This window comes from Enoplosus armatus, chromosome 7 (genome assembly GCF_043641665.1).
Source record: "Enoplosus armatus isolate fEnoArm2 chromosome 7, fEnoArm2.hap1, whole genome shotgun sequence".
Lineage (NCBI taxonomy): Eukaryota > Metazoa > Chordata > Actinopteri > Centrarchiformes > Enoplosidae > Enoplosus > Enoplosus armatus.
Window position 1 is genome coordinate 25,562,251 of NC_092186.1, and position 15,401 is coordinate 25,577,651.

Consider the following 15,401-nt stretch of genomic DNA (forward strand, 5'->3'; position numbering starts at 1 on the left):
ATAATGTGTTGACTTTTGATCCAATGCACTTATTGGTTTAGATTTGACATTCCACATTATAATGAATAGAACTTAAGAACGCTGAAACACTGTAGAATATTGTGACATCGCTGTGTGGTCAGAACACAAGCTCTGGAGAAGACGGAAGACGGAACACTTCGAAGTTATTGTCATTTCAACGGCGAACCATTACTGTGCGAACACAACCTCTTGAGAAGACAGAAGACAAGAAACTTGGACAAATCGAAGTTATTGTCATTTCAACGGCGAACCATTACTGTGCGAGAGTCATGGCTTCCAAATCGTGGACAAAACTAAGCGCTGTTCAGTCTCGGGTCTCCAGTACACATCTGGGTGAGTAGTGACAACATCCTGGCAAAGACTGCACACTCTCTTACTTGTTAATCCATATGATTTAGCTGCTAGGCTAATGATTACTAATGCAAGTTTTTACTGAAGTTGCTCAGACAGTAAATAATATAGTCGATTACATTCAGTGCATGCAACAAACACATATTTTCCTGTTCTTGCAGGACGCCACACTGATCCCGCCAACTACGCAGTTGAAGACTGCAGATCAAGCGGAAACAAGAAGACCTCCAAGAGAAACTCTGAGGAGAGTCTTGAAAGAGCCAGCAAGAGGAGCAGGACAAGTCAAAGTCCCTCTGAGGGCTGCAGCCAGACTTTGAGTAGGCCCTCATCAAGTTCTGCCTCAGCATACACTGGCCCACCTGCCAGGACAGGTAAGATGAGATAGAAATGATGGACAGGTTCATTATACCTTTGTTCTATTAAGTCAATGTTAAACTAAAGGGGACATTCGGTCAGACCTTAGCTAGAGGGTATTTTGTTGTTTGTCCAGAGGCCACATAGAGAGTCAGCAACTGAAGCTGACTCCTTAAACTTTGTTCTCACTGAAGTTGAAACTTTTGAAAGCTTTTTCGATTTTTGTTGATTGTCCCGCTGGCTCAGGAGAAACCCAGAGCAGAAAGAGGAAGTCCACCAGTGGGGAGAGTGAAGACGGTCCAAGGAAGAGAAGCAGAGGGACATCCACATCCACCATTGAAGGGAGGAAGAGCGGACAGAGGACGTCTGAGGAGCCAGAGGGACCCAGGAAGAGGAGCAGAAAGAGGGGCCACAGCCACCAGGACACCACTGATGCCTCCTCCAGCGAGAAACCTGCCACCTCCTTGTCAACAAACACTGACCCCCCTGACGGCAGAGGTAAGTCATTGAGTCTTGATCTACTTGGACGGAGGGAGACTGAAAGGGCATACAAAATAATTACTAGACATGTCTCTAAAACAAAGGTTTACAAGTACGAGTACGAGTTAGCATTAGGGGGTAAGGTTTTAAGTGTAATGAATTATAGTTCTGAACAAGTACTGTGTACATACTGTGTTTGTATTTTGTTTCTGCAGCTGCGTTTGAGGCCAAGTACGAGGAGGGGGAACTGCTGGGTTCAGGAGGCTTCGGGTCAGTCTTTGCTGGCCACTGCAGGGACAACAATCTGCCTGTAAGACTCATACACATGCTATAGTCAGGTCTACTCAGTTTTATGTATTTGTTTAGCCACAAATCACAATTTGCCTCAAGGGCTTCACAATCTGTACAGCATACGACACCCTCTGTCCTTAAACCCTCGATTAGAATGAGGAACCCCCCCCCCCAGCAGAGGGTTAGAGAACTGCAGTCAGTATCCACTCTGTACGTAGTATATGCTAACCACATCTGTCTGTCTTTCTGTCCTGCAGGTGGCCATAAAACATATCCCCCAGTTTGACATTGAGCGCATACCAATGGTAAGAGATTTGTTCTTCGTCCTAATGCCAACAAGTATCGACATTATTTCAATAATCGGAGTAACATTTCTGTATGTACAAAGGGAACCACATGTTCCTCTTGTACCTCGTATCTATGTATACATGAAGGTTTCGTTACTCATTTTCCTCTTTCACTCTATGTATAAAGCTTCTGGATGGGAACGTCACCATGGTCCCTAAAGAGGTGGCACTGCTGCTGAAAGTCAAACCAGCAGCAGCAGGGACCAGTGCCGCGGTGACCCTGCTGGACTGGTACGATCTGGACAATGAGCTGATTCTCGTCCAAGAGAGACCAGTCCCCTGCATGGACCTGGTAGATTACATGAACTCTAGAGCGTCCTTCCTGCAGGAGTATGAGGCTAAAGTAAGTATCTCATGGCATGTGTGTTTCTGTGTGTGTGTGTTTCTGTGTGTGTGTGTGTGTGTGTGTCCAAGCCCAACATGTCACTCAGTCTACATGTCTCTTTCTCTCTCCCTCAGATCTTAACAAAACAGCTGGTGGATGCTCTCATTGAGATCCACTCGAAAGGTGTGTTCCACCGGGACATCAAGCTGGACAACATTCTTATTGAAACCGGCTCTGATATCCCACGTGTCAGGATTATCGACTTCGGCTGTGGCACACTTCTGTCGAAGAACATATACAATGCAGAACAAGGTATGCCGTCTTTCTTATAGTCCTGTTCTCTGAGCCAACCCAGCGTTCTGGCTGTCTCTGTCCTCGACCTTACCGTTAAACGTTGTCTCTGTGTGGCTGTGTGTATTGTAGGAACCTTTGAGTACAGCAGCCCCGACTGGTTCCGGAGAGGGTGGTACAGGGCTGAACCGACCACGGTGTGGCAGCTTGGTGTAGTGCTGTTTGGGATGCTGCACAGATGTCTCCCCTTCGACGACATCACCGAGATCATCTCTGAAGAACCGGACATCAGAGACGGCCTTTCCTTCGGTAAGTCACAAACGCACACAGACAGTAAAATCAAGCACACACACGGAGCACAGCGGTGGCCTTAAAATGTGATTCCTGTTTGCTATTTAGACTGCCAGGACTTTCTGAAGAGCTGTCTGGCCAAGAGCGCAGAGTCTCGACCGACCTTGGAGACACTTAAACACCACCCCTGGCTGATATGATCCATGCCATGACCACAGATGGACCTCACACGCCCCTTCATCCAGGATCAACACTGCTGGAGTTCAAGTATGGCCCCCACTGCATCCTCTATTCATAGAGTCCCTGAGTTATCTTTCACACGAGACTACAAAAACAGTTTTTTGTTTTTCTGCAGCCCTGGATGAATCTGCTGGCTACTGGACGACGACTGGAAGAAGAAAGAATACATCTGAGGGCGGCACAGTGGTACAGTGGTTACACACAGAAGGCCACAGGCAGAAGGTTGGAACCTGCCAGCTGGTTCCTGTATGGACTTTGCATGCCTGCGTGGGTTTACTCCGGGTGCTCCGGTTTCCTCCCACACGCCAAATACATGCAGGTCGGCATGTTAATCAATAAATCAGCATAGATCTATAATGATCTTCCTCCTGCCTCGTTCCTTCATAAAAACACAACGATCAGTCATTTTTAATGTTGTCGAGGCTGCTGTATTGGATTGCATGAGATTGTACAGGTGTTCACAATACTGGGTACATCCCAAGTCTCTTATTTGACATTTCCTCGCTTGAACTGGAAGTCGCTCTGGTCCGCCATCTTGCAGGCCGTCCCAAAGCTCTTAAATCTGCTCCGAGGAGCGAGGAGGGACCTCTGAGGAGCCATGAGCGAGGGCAGCCTTCCCGGAAGACTTTCAGTATAAATACACTCTGCCGTCGTTCATCTGACACATTTGAACGAGATGGCAGAGAAACACTACAAGTGTTACTTTCTTCTGCGCAGTGAATCGCTGTAATTCAGACGTGCCTACATTAATGAGACATGATATTTAATGCAAGAAGATGGGGATCCTAAACATCGTCATGTTTCAATTAAGTTTATTTCATCCACAACCTGTTTTGTTCTGTCATAAATCTCACTGACAGCAGCATGTGTATATTGTAACATACAATTGTACAGCATTTTGTTATTTATCAGACCTCATGTGATGCAAGGAAACCATGCGAAGAGAGAGGAACCATCCGTTTGGATCTGCTGGATCCAGTGGAACCGCACAGCAGAATATCTGTATACCAACCTATTTTGTCAAGTAAAAAACTGTCATACAGTTCTTATTCTACCAAGATCTGTGCCTCTGAGTCCTGCTTTTTGAGTCCGGTTGCGTGTGGTTCTCCAGTCTTAACAGCTACTCTGGATTGCAACATATTTCTTCCTTTGGCAGTGTCAACAAGTTTATGCTGACGTGTCTCTAGAAATAGAGAAAAGACAGGAACAGGGAGATCATGTCAGGCCCTGGACATGATTCCTAGGTTCCAGGAGCACAGACAAAGCAACAGTAGCACCAAAACCCCCCCCTACCAATCACACTGTTGGCAGTCTACAGTATCCCCCCTTTGCCAATAAAATAAAACATATCATACTCAGACACTGGCATGTGCTACAACTGCACAAAACATTCACGGGCAAATCCATCATCATCATGTGCACGCGCAACACAAACCGCCAGTCACAAACGTAACTAAACTAACAGACCAATGGGTAAGTTTGAACTGCCGGCTTATTCATGAAAGACAAATACTAGTAGGTGACATATGCATATATTAGCACCAAATAGCACATTACACCCACACACAAATTTGAATCCTTGAAACCATGAAAAAGAAACCCTAAATCTCAGTTTCCCTCTATATCTTATCAATTTGGTTTGATTTAAACCTATTTGAGTTCAGATTTGTAATTTTCAGTGTAGGTTCTTTCAGTTGTTCTTTAGTTAGGCCTATTTACAGATTAGTTCTACTTCCGTCTTTGGTTTAGTCTTACATTATCTCATCAAATTTAGTGCTCGTGGAGAACTAGCACTTAAGTGCAGCTTAATCATAACGTCACTCTAAACCGCGCCCTAAAAAAGGCGGCGCCGTTCGCCTCACTTTACTAACCAGGCTAAACTTGACCGTGCCTGTTGCATGTAGCATCTCAATGCACTTTACGCCAAGAGAACCCACCAAAATGCATGACATATTCACACAGTCTGAGCTTAGCAACTGGGCTGTTTCGGCTGCGACTCGCAAAACCAGAATCCAGCAACACAGGCGGAGGGCGCCACAGTCACGCTTGACTGGCTGCTCCCGCTGCACTTGTTCAATGAACAGCACACAAAGTAAAATAGCTAAATCAACAGTGTCAACCAGTGGCGGAGGCAGAAAGTGTATTTTGGGCAGTGGCGTTGCAATCCCAAACTGTGAAATACATATTTTAATGACAAATCGTTAATGTTATTGCTGTGTTGTGTGTACATTTAAGTTGTTAATAAAGAAGCGCTGCCAACAGTCTTTGTCTGTGTGTCCTGAAGGGCGCACTTATCTCCGCCCGATGTGTGTAATATATTTGGCTTTCCCTGGTGGCCACTGATTGGTTGACGTGGCACCAGAAAATAACTGTTGCCAAATTGGGCAATTTTCCGCCCATTTCTGTGGCTGTAGGATGGTTTCATTTTGGTAAAAAATTAGCTTGGGTGGGTTGACTAAACTTAAGCCTGATTTGTCATGATGCAGATGTTTTTTCTTTTTTTTTTTCCAATACTGATTTTCTGGCTAATAATTACGTTTTTGAACCAACCTGGCAACACTGCCCAAGTAGCAAGAAGAAGTACCGAAACAGAACACGTTGCGTAGTTTGGTTTCTCTACGGCGGCCTGCTCGCGCGAGCATAAACAAAGCTTTAGCTAGTGTGTGTGTGTGTGTGTGTGTGTGTCAAACTCCGACACAGACAACAGAGGACAGAGAAGCAGTGGCGCGCTGAGTAAATGACACCAAAGCGCAGTAGAGACTCTCAGCATAGGCTTTTTTTTTTATGTGACAGTATGGCGGATAGCATGCCAAGATTTAGTAGCCCCACCTAGTGGAAAAGTCCCATCTTTTCCCAGAAAAACTGGACTCATGAAAAGTTAGAAGAAGAAAAAAGAACAAACGTAGACTAAATGAAAAGACAAGCGACCAGTTTACTTTGCAATGTTCTGCATCGCAAAGACAACAACGGCAGAACACTGCCTTATCCAACAGAGCATCAGTCTGTAAAGGCTGTGCACAACAGTAGGCCTATAGACAAAAAGCGTCCTTTAGGCTATATCCAGCAGGCCGCACGTTGAGGGATTACATATCTCATCTGGCCAGGGAGCGCCTCGGGATCCTCCAGGCGGAGCTGGAAAATGCTGCTGGGGACAGGGGACATCCGGAATACCTTGCTTAGCCGGCCGCGGAAGAAAATGGATGGATCTTCTAAGATTGTTTCATTTAAAGAGAAAAAGAAAACTATCCAGAGGGGTTTGCGCTCTCCCATGTGGCAACACATTACTTCATACCAAATTTAACAAATCTAAATCTTATTTCTATGTACAGAGATTGTCTGAATTATTCCACGACAGACAACACTTTGCACTTTATGTAATGAGGCAGAAAGTAAAGGCGTGGATTCACTGAATGTAATCAAGATCCTGACTCCTAAGTTTTGAACTATTGGCGTTTGCTAGCTGAGACACCAGCAAGTGGCACGAAAGCTTCCTCAATAGTCTGATGGCAGCAGCACAGTGACTCTTAATGGGTGACCGTCTGTCCCTCTGGCCTATTATATATGTAATTATAGAGCATAAGGCCTCACATAAAGGGACTGATTACTCTAACAAAAGCTGAGAGAATGGTGAGCTCCCTGTGTTTGCTCTAAAAGGTACAATTCATCAGTCAAGAGGCCGTTTGGAAATAGGAATGTCGTGTTATGACAATCTAGTCCAAATCTTCCTATAATCACAGAAATGAAACATAGACCAACAGACATGCAGGAGATGCAATGGCAGAGTATCATGGCAATAAGAACACGGCTTAGTAATACCAAGAGCCACATAAAGAATCAGTATAAAGGAACTAGTGGTGGGCGGATCGATCCAAATATCGATAATATTGATACCAGCGTTGGTATTGATATTGATCGATACCAGTGTAATGAGATTGATACTTTAGTTTCAGTTTCTCTCCTGTATGCACTGCCGCGGTTTCATCAAAGAGGCGACCTGGCTGTCTGTGTAAGTGTCCCTGCTGCCACAGCGCAGAGCAGGGACACTGTGCTCCTCCTCCCCCCTCTCAGCACACACACACACACACACACACACACAAGCAGCACAGAGTCCAGAAATCCAGAAAAGAAGCGCAATGAAGGGAGACATTTTATTTAATTTTTGTATTGTAGTTTCTGAACACTCTACCTCAAAAAAATAATTTGTTTTAATTTGTTCTCGAGTGATAATTTTGTGCACTTTGTTTATTTAAGAAAAAAATCCAGACATGACAATGTATGGGGAAAAATTGTTTTGTTACTGTTCTATTGTTTCTGAACAAAAACTTTTATTATGATAATAAAGTATTTTCTATTTACCTATAAACTTTGCCCAAATTCTGTCCTGGGTTTTAACTAATTAATAATCCAAAGGAAAAATCACAAAAACACTTAAATGGTCATGGAAATTCATTCAGATTTAGCAATTTGATGATGTATCAACCTTAATTATTAAAAAGTATCGGTATCGGCGATACTGGCCCTGTATTTACTTGGTATCGGATCGATACCAAATTTTGCAGTACACCACTAAAAGGAACTATATGCTAAAGTGTAATCCTTTGGATTATCATAGTGTTAGTGTGACTGGCATTTAACCATACCCTCGCTATTCCTGTCGTTTTGAGAATGGACTTCGTGTCTTCTCACGCCTCCAGTTTGACGTCGCTGAAAACACTTACTGGTTCAGGTCGACCAGAGGAAGTATCTCTACTATATCCGTGCTGCAGCCACGTGTTGCTTTCCATTCTGCTGTACCCCCACCACATGTTGGATGTTGCGAGACGCTCCCTCAACTGGTTCTATGGATGCTATCATGGATGTTGCTATCCAGTCTGCTCAACTGGATGAAGAGGGCAAAAAGAAACTGTGTACGTCTACGTCTGCACAACTAAAGTGGGACAATGGGAGTCGGATGTTCTAGCCATAAAATAAAAGGTTCAATGACTCAAACAAAGTTTGATAAAAAAAAAAACAACTAAGAGTAACTGAACCAACTGAAAAAAAGAGTTCCGTTTTTGGAGAAGGTGAACTCTCTCATCTCTGTGTTTACAGCCCACTTAAGCTGGCGGAACAAGGGACTCCTCATTCACTCCAGCATCACTTTGAGGACACGGCAACTACTCATGACATACAGTGTTCTGTAATGTGTGGAAATAATAAAAAAAAAAAAAAAAACACCTGATGCTTGATGATTGCTGGGTTAGGATCCAACACTGATTGCAGATCTGTTACTTGTCAGAGCATCGCAGAATGATAGAAATAACACCAACAGACAAGTACGATTGATATATATATATATAACTGAAAGAGCAGTGAGGGACACGATGAGCAGGAAACAACCTTTTGGCTGCTGAAGAAAAAGTAGACAAAGTTGAATGTTTCATTCATGATTGAGATTAAACACACGACTAATGCTTTTTATTTCATGAATGAACATGACTAACGTTAGTTAGTTGGTGTTCTGTAATCATGCAGTAAACTGAATATTACAGTTATGCTATGCACTCCAACTGAAGGGGTGTTGCCGTCCACTAAGAAAGTTCTGCATTTGCTCCATGCTCCTCTGGAAGCCTCTGATTGGAACATGCCCGATGATGGCGGACCTCAGCTGATTTCCAGGTCACGAAGGAGCGAGGAAGGGAGGAAGCATAATTAGCAGAATAGAAAAGACCCAATACTGGGCCTGAAGGAGGGAGGAGGAGAGTCAAGGCTGAAGAGGGATGTGGATGTGTTGCCTTTGGAGTTGCAAAATGCCACCTTTGACGGGGCTGGGTTGTGTAATGGAACAGTCATCCGTCTATCCCAAAGTGTGGCGACAGGTCTGGCTAGGCGAGACTATGTCCGGCTAAACTGCTTGATAAAACTGCTATTTTATCAGACTCTTTTCTGTTTTATTTCGCAAACTACTAATAGTTTGAATGTGTTCTTGTTGGCTATAATACTGACATGGTAGATATTTAGCTGCTCTTGGTCTTGCTTTTCGTCAGTAATACCATGATGTGATTTCCGTGGTCTTATTTACGTTGACCCGAAAGGTTCTATGAATAAAAGGTTATATTTGAAACCTTCCAGGCCAACGTAAATAAAAATGTTACATTTTCGGTCACCTAGCCTGAGTTCAGTCCACCCCCTACCGTGAGATCGGGACCCAGATGTGGTATTCTGATCAAAAGGAAGAACAGTCTATCCTTTTGTCCTGCATTTTTCCACTCTAAGCCCAACATGTGCACTGCAGACTCTGATGTGGACTACTTCAGAGCAGCTGCCTTGTGGTTTGCAACACTTTGCTCTTCTTTATATGTCAACAAGGTGAACCACCACGATGACTTATGATACGTTTAAATGTTGGAACACGTCTGAACTTTAAGAGAGGAAGCATTTAGGGAGGGGAGGTGAAACGGGTTTTGCCCCGATGGTGCAGCATGGCACTGTTGCACGGGAGGTAGGGCAGGGTGGAGCGGGTTGGGGGTCCACATGTCAAAGTGTCCTTGAGCAAGACACTGAACCCCAAGTTACTGATGGAGGCCAGCGCCTTGCATGGCAACTCGGTCGCCATCGGCACTTTGGGAACCTTTAAGGTTGAAACGCCCCGTATAAGTGAAGAAAGCATTGTTTAACCACAACATGACCGAGCCCTGATGGGACACTGCCATGCCTAATGTCACACCGGACCCTCCAGTGGCCCAAAATGCCCCTCTGACCAGACCCTGTGGTTAGCTCAAGTGCTACTGTGGTTTGAGTTTAGGGGGAAAAAGTGAGCCCTTACACAAACATTTTCATTTCCAGCCATGTGTCTGACAGAGTCTGCACACTTCACATCTCACATCACCAAACCACTCCGAGAGGAGAGACGACACACATCAGCCTTATGTTGGCAGGGTAACATGCAGTTTTACATTTTGGCCAGACAGGAGGAAATCCGGGTGGAATTTTGGGCCCAAAAACTGAAAATAACAAACAGACAGAGAAGAAAGCTCAACGCATTTCATTTGTTGTCCGCCCGAATATCCGAAGTTGAAACACAGTGTCCACTCAACAACTGAAGCAATACTGAACGGTTTTGTGGTTCTGTTTAGACACTCACAGCACTTGGTTAATGTTAGGGAAAGATCAGGTTTAATACACAAGACGTCTGCAGTGACTTGAAGCACGAGACACATCATGTTTATTCAGTTTTAACAGAAACTGATCTTTCCCTAACCCTTAACCAAAGTGGTTTTGTTGCCCAAGCACAACCACTGACAGGACCCCGGCCTCTGCTGTCACAGTCCAGTCCTGGACTTTGTATGCCACCATCCACCTGGACCCTGAAGTTAGCATCGCCCTTGTAAAAACCGATGGGATTTTTCCAGCTGATTTTGGATTATTGCAGAAAATAAGCTCTGTGGCAAAAACAAAAGTTTATGATACTTTACACGTTTTATTCAACAAGATAATCTTCACTAATGAACACCACTTTGATGATTTCTGAAGCGTAAATGGAATCGCCAGAAGTAAAAAGCTAACGTTAGGCTATAAAGGAACTCGGTCGCATTACTTCAATGTCCCCACCGCTGAGCTTCACTTTTAAAAGAGTATAGATAGATATACAGTGCATCCGGAAAGTATTCACAGCGCTTCACTTTTTCCACATTTTGTTATGTTGCAGCCTTATACCAAAATGGATTAAATTCATTTTTTTCCTCAAAATTCTACACACAACACCCCATAATGACAACGTGAAAAAAGTTTTTTTGAGATTTTTGCAAATTTATTAAAAATAAAAAACCTGAGAAATCACATGTACATAAGTATTCACAGCCTTTGCTCAATACTTTGTTGATGCACCTTTGGCAGCAATTACAGCCTCAAGTCTTTTTGAATATGATGCCACAAGCTTGGCACACCTATCTTTGGGCAGTTTCACCCATTCCTCTTTGCAGCACCTCTCAAGCTCCATCAGATTGGATGGGAAGCGTCGGTGCACAGCCATTTTCAGATCTCTCCAGAGATGTTCAATCGGATTCAAGTCTGGGCTCTGGCTGGGCCACTCAAGGACATTCACAGAGTTGTCCTGAAGCCACTCCTTTGATATCTTGGCTGTGTGCTTAGGGTCGTTGTCCTGCTGAAAGATAAACCGTCGCCCCAGTCTGAGGTCAAGAGCGCTCTGGAGCAGGTTTTCATCCAGGATGTCTCTGTACTTTGCTGCATTCATCTTTCCCTCTATCCTGACTAGTCTCCCAGTTCCTGCCGCTGAAAAACATCCCCACAGCATGATGCTGCCACCACCATGCTTCACTGTAGGGATGGTATTGGCCTGGTGATGAGCGGTGCCTGGTTTCCTCCAAACGTGACGCCTGGCATTCACACCAAAGAGTTCAATCTTTGTCTCATCAGACCAGAGAATTTTGTTTCTCATGGTCTGAGAGTCCTTCAGGTGCCTTTTGGCAAACTCCAGGCGGGCTGCTATGTGCCTTTTACTAAGGAGTGGCTTCCGTCTGGCCACTCTACCATACAGGCCTGATTGGTGGATTGCTGCAGAGATGGTTGTCCTTCTGGAAGGTTCTCCTCTCTCCACAGAGGAACTCTGGAGCTCTGACAGAGTGACCATCGGGTTCTTGGTCACCTCCCTGACTAAGGCCCTTCTCCCCCGATTACTCAGTTTAGATGGCCGGCCAGCTCTAGGAAGAGTCCTGGTGGTTCCGAACTTCTTCCACTTACGGATGATGGAGGCCACTGTGCTCATTGGGACCTTCAAAGCAGCAGAAATGTTTTTGTAACCTTCCCCAGATTTGTGCCTCGAGACAATCCTGTCTCGGAGGTCTACAGACAATTCCTTTGACTTCATGCTTGGTTTGTGCTCTGACATGCACTGTCAACTGTGGGACCTTATATAGACAGGTGTGTGCCTTTCCAAATCATGTCCAATCAACTGAATTTACCACAGGTGGACTCCAATTAAGCTGCAGAAACATCTCAAGGATGATCAGTGGAAACAGGATGCACCTGAGCTCAATTTTGAGCTTCATGGCAAAGGCTGTGAATACTTATGTACATGTGATTTCTTAGTTTTTTATTTTTAATAAATTTGCAAAAATTTCAAAAAAACTTTTTTCACATTGTCATTATGGGGTGTTGTGTGTAGAATTTTGAGGAAAAAAATTAATTTAATCCATTTTGGAATAAGGGTGTGAAAAAGTGAAGCGCCGTGAATACTTTCCGGATGCACTGTAGATATATAGACAGAGAGATATAGAGTATAAACACAAGGAGGCTGTGAAGGCGGACTAGTGAGTAGATGACTTTCCACTGTAGTCTAATTTAGCCACACCTTTATTAAGACACGTAAAAGCTTCAAAATTCAGGAGTGGGGGGTATCTACTGACGTATTTTATGTCATAGAACAAAATGTGTAAATCTCTTCAGCTTGTGTGTAACCACAGACCTTATTTCAGGCATCTGACCAAAAACCCATTCAAGAAACCCGCTGACCTCCAGACGAGGGGAACCGGAAGTGTAAAAATGCTGACTCATTTCTGGGTTTTAGGACTTCCTGCAGCGCTCTATTAGTCATGTATAAACAGAATTGCTGGGAGACGGGGGGAGTCCACACCTCTGTCGTGCATGTTTGTTGTGGCTTGTTTAGCTACGCTACAGGGACAAACGTATGCGACTGTTGAATGTGTCTTTTCCAAGCTATGGGTATTCATGCGCTTCAGTGACAGCCTCCTCTCCTCTGGTTTCAGGCAGCGCTGTTTGTATTGTTTACAATCTGCTGCTGCAACACTTGACTTGTATATAGACATTGTATGTTGTTGGTCATTGTTGCTTTCTATATATATTTATATATACGCCTATTTTTTTCACCTACTTGTATGTACATAATTGTCCCATGTTTGTTTTACTGGTCTTTGTTCAGCTTTGTTGTCCGTTTCTATCTTCCTGAACACTGTTACTAAAATGGATTCTGATTTCGATTCTGATCCCGGAATCTTTTGATGGGGACGATGAGGTCAGGGCTCTGTGCAGGCCAGTCAAGTTCTTCCTCAGATTTCACCTCGTTGGACCTGAGGGGCCTGGACCCAACCAGGAAACACAAACGCAGACCAGAATTATACAAAAGTACAAAAGCGTACTTTTTGGTGCCACCATCTTGTCCCTTAACTGTAAGAAATGCACGCAGAGGCACAGCTTACAGATTGACGCTGAAAAAGATGATTTCTTTTCTAAGGATCAGGTTAGTTAAAACAGATTTTTACTGTGATGTAAGGCGCTGATCTGTGAACAGTGTTTACTGCTGTCAGAAGGAGCTATTCACCACTGTTTACATTACACAAGGTCCCCGTGTGGTGAGGGCCGATGAATACAGTGGCAATGCAAATGAGAGTCTCCCAAAGTCATTAAAGTAACAATGGTTACCCCACAAAGTAAATAAATAAAAGTTCATATGAAGGTTTTGTATTACTGATCATACCAAAATCATTATGCATCATCCTCTGGAGGCCATGATATCCACAGTATGTCTTGCACTGAACCAAGGCGTTGGATGGAGAGTTGGACCAGTCAACTGCACATCTGAGCGGCCTGCTTATTTTACCACCTGATGTTGGGGAACCTGGCCTACTGACCACAGTGACACCCACTCACACGTGCAGCGCGTTGTGTAAATGACCCGTATCATCTTTATCTTTATCTTATCAGCCCGCGCGGCTCATCAACACCATCTTTGCTGCAAGTGCAAACAGCAGAGGCACCACAAGACGCAAGCAATACAACAAACACAGACCCTGGATCAGCCCCGGGGCTGGGACGGGTTAGCCCCAAAATACAGATAGCCATCTCTGAGGAGTCAGAGGGGGGAAAATATGGGAATGTAAAGGCACTGACCTGTTTCATTACGTCATTCCCGTTCGTTTTGCTTTTTTTTTTTCCTGTTTAAACTCATGGTTGGCTCATACGCATCTTTTTTTTTATTAATTTGACCATTTATAGCTAAAAAAAAAGATGAATAGATAAAAGAATCCAAAAAGAATGTTACCATAATTGTATTCCTGGCAAAGTGAGGACGGCTCATAAACAGCGTTGAGTCCATAGAGAGAAACAGGAAGTGTACTTAAAATAATCGATGAAACACAACAAAAAGGTCTAAATCTCTTCAGGCTGCGAAACAATTTGCTGGTCATGATAAAACATGATAAAGGTGTTTTTTTCTGTAGTTGATCAATAGAATACAATTCACGTGTAAGATACTTTCCATTAACATCGCTCCCGCGCGGTCCTGTCCTGTTATATTGAGATGGTAGCTGCCTTTATGTTTACTTAGCTGACTAACTAGCTGCTTTTTGGGTCATCGTCGCACTCATTTTAAAATGCACATGTTGCAGAACGTCATAGTTTTTATTTTAAAAGCGCAGCGCCACTGTTTTCTGACAAACAACAAGAAATAAGAAATGTAACTAAACAGGTTACATAACCCAGCGCTTTGTTTTGGACAGTGGTCCCATTGTCCCAAAAGAAAAAATTCTTTTTAATTAATTTTTTTTGTTTTCATCAACTCACTCACACATTTCTGCCAGTATTGTACGTCTGTAAACTGATATTGTGTAATACTTACATAATAGATATCACGATGTGTGTGTGTGTGTGTGTGTGTGTGTGTGTGTGTGATGTGTGTGTGATGTGACAGAGGGGGAGGGCTGCTCTGTCAGCTTGCATGAAGAAGCATAAACACTGGCAGCTTTGTGTTTCAGCAGTGTGTCAGTATTTGTCCAGTGGGATGGGGGGGGGGGGGGGGGGGGCAGGGTCGTCTGATAACCGAGGACATGCAGTTCTGCTGCGTTCAGACTCCGTGTTGTGTTGTGTGTGACAGGGTTGGTAAGTAAAGATTTCTCTTCTTTTTTTTTTTTTTATTGCACTTTTCAAAACAAAAGTCGCAAAGAGCTTCACAATAAAAGCGCCAAGTATGAAAGAAGCCGGGTAGTAACAAGCACAAGAAACGCACAAAACAAAACAGAACTGAATGACGACAGAAATGACGTCAACAAAACAGCACCGCATCAGTTTAGAAAAGCGCTTCTAACTGAAAAGGAATAGGAACAGAAAAATCCAGAGAATCAAGATGACGAGACACTTAAATCCACCGACACTAATCTAATCTAAATGGGATATGTGTTTTCATCCTAAATAAGGCTGTGGAGCTGCTTTCTGCTCCTGAGGAACACAAGGAGAGCTTTCACGTCAGCTGCCGCCTCCGACTAGAACATGCTTCAGAGTGTGTACCACACACATGTCAAGGCCGGGGGGCCTCACCACGGCGGCCTGGGTCCAAATCCAGCTTCACTCCTCCCCCTGTCTCCATCAAGTCAAGCAGAAATGCTTCTTCTCTTCTCTCT

The 15,401-nt window shown here is 44.0% G+C and overlaps 1 protein-coding gene across 1 annotated transcript; it reads left to right on the plus strand.

Moving 5' to 3' along the window:
- The first annotated feature begins 290 nt into the window (after positions 1 to 290).
- LOC139287804 (serine/threonine-protein kinase pim-2-like) lies at positions 291 to 2,951 on the plus strand. The gene is made up of 9 exons (XM_070908980.1): positions 291 to 354; positions 534 to 743; positions 973 to 1,224; positions 1,422 to 1,516; positions 1,755 to 1,802; positions 1,972 to 2,187; positions 2,304 to 2,481; positions 2,593 to 2,769; positions 2,860 to 2,951. The coding sequence occupies exons 1-9, from the start codon at positions 291 to 293 to the stop codon at positions 2,949 to 2,951; spliced, it is 1,332 nt and encodes a 443-aa protein (XP_070765081.1).
- Positions 2,952 to 15,401: the final 12,450 nt, after the last annotated feature.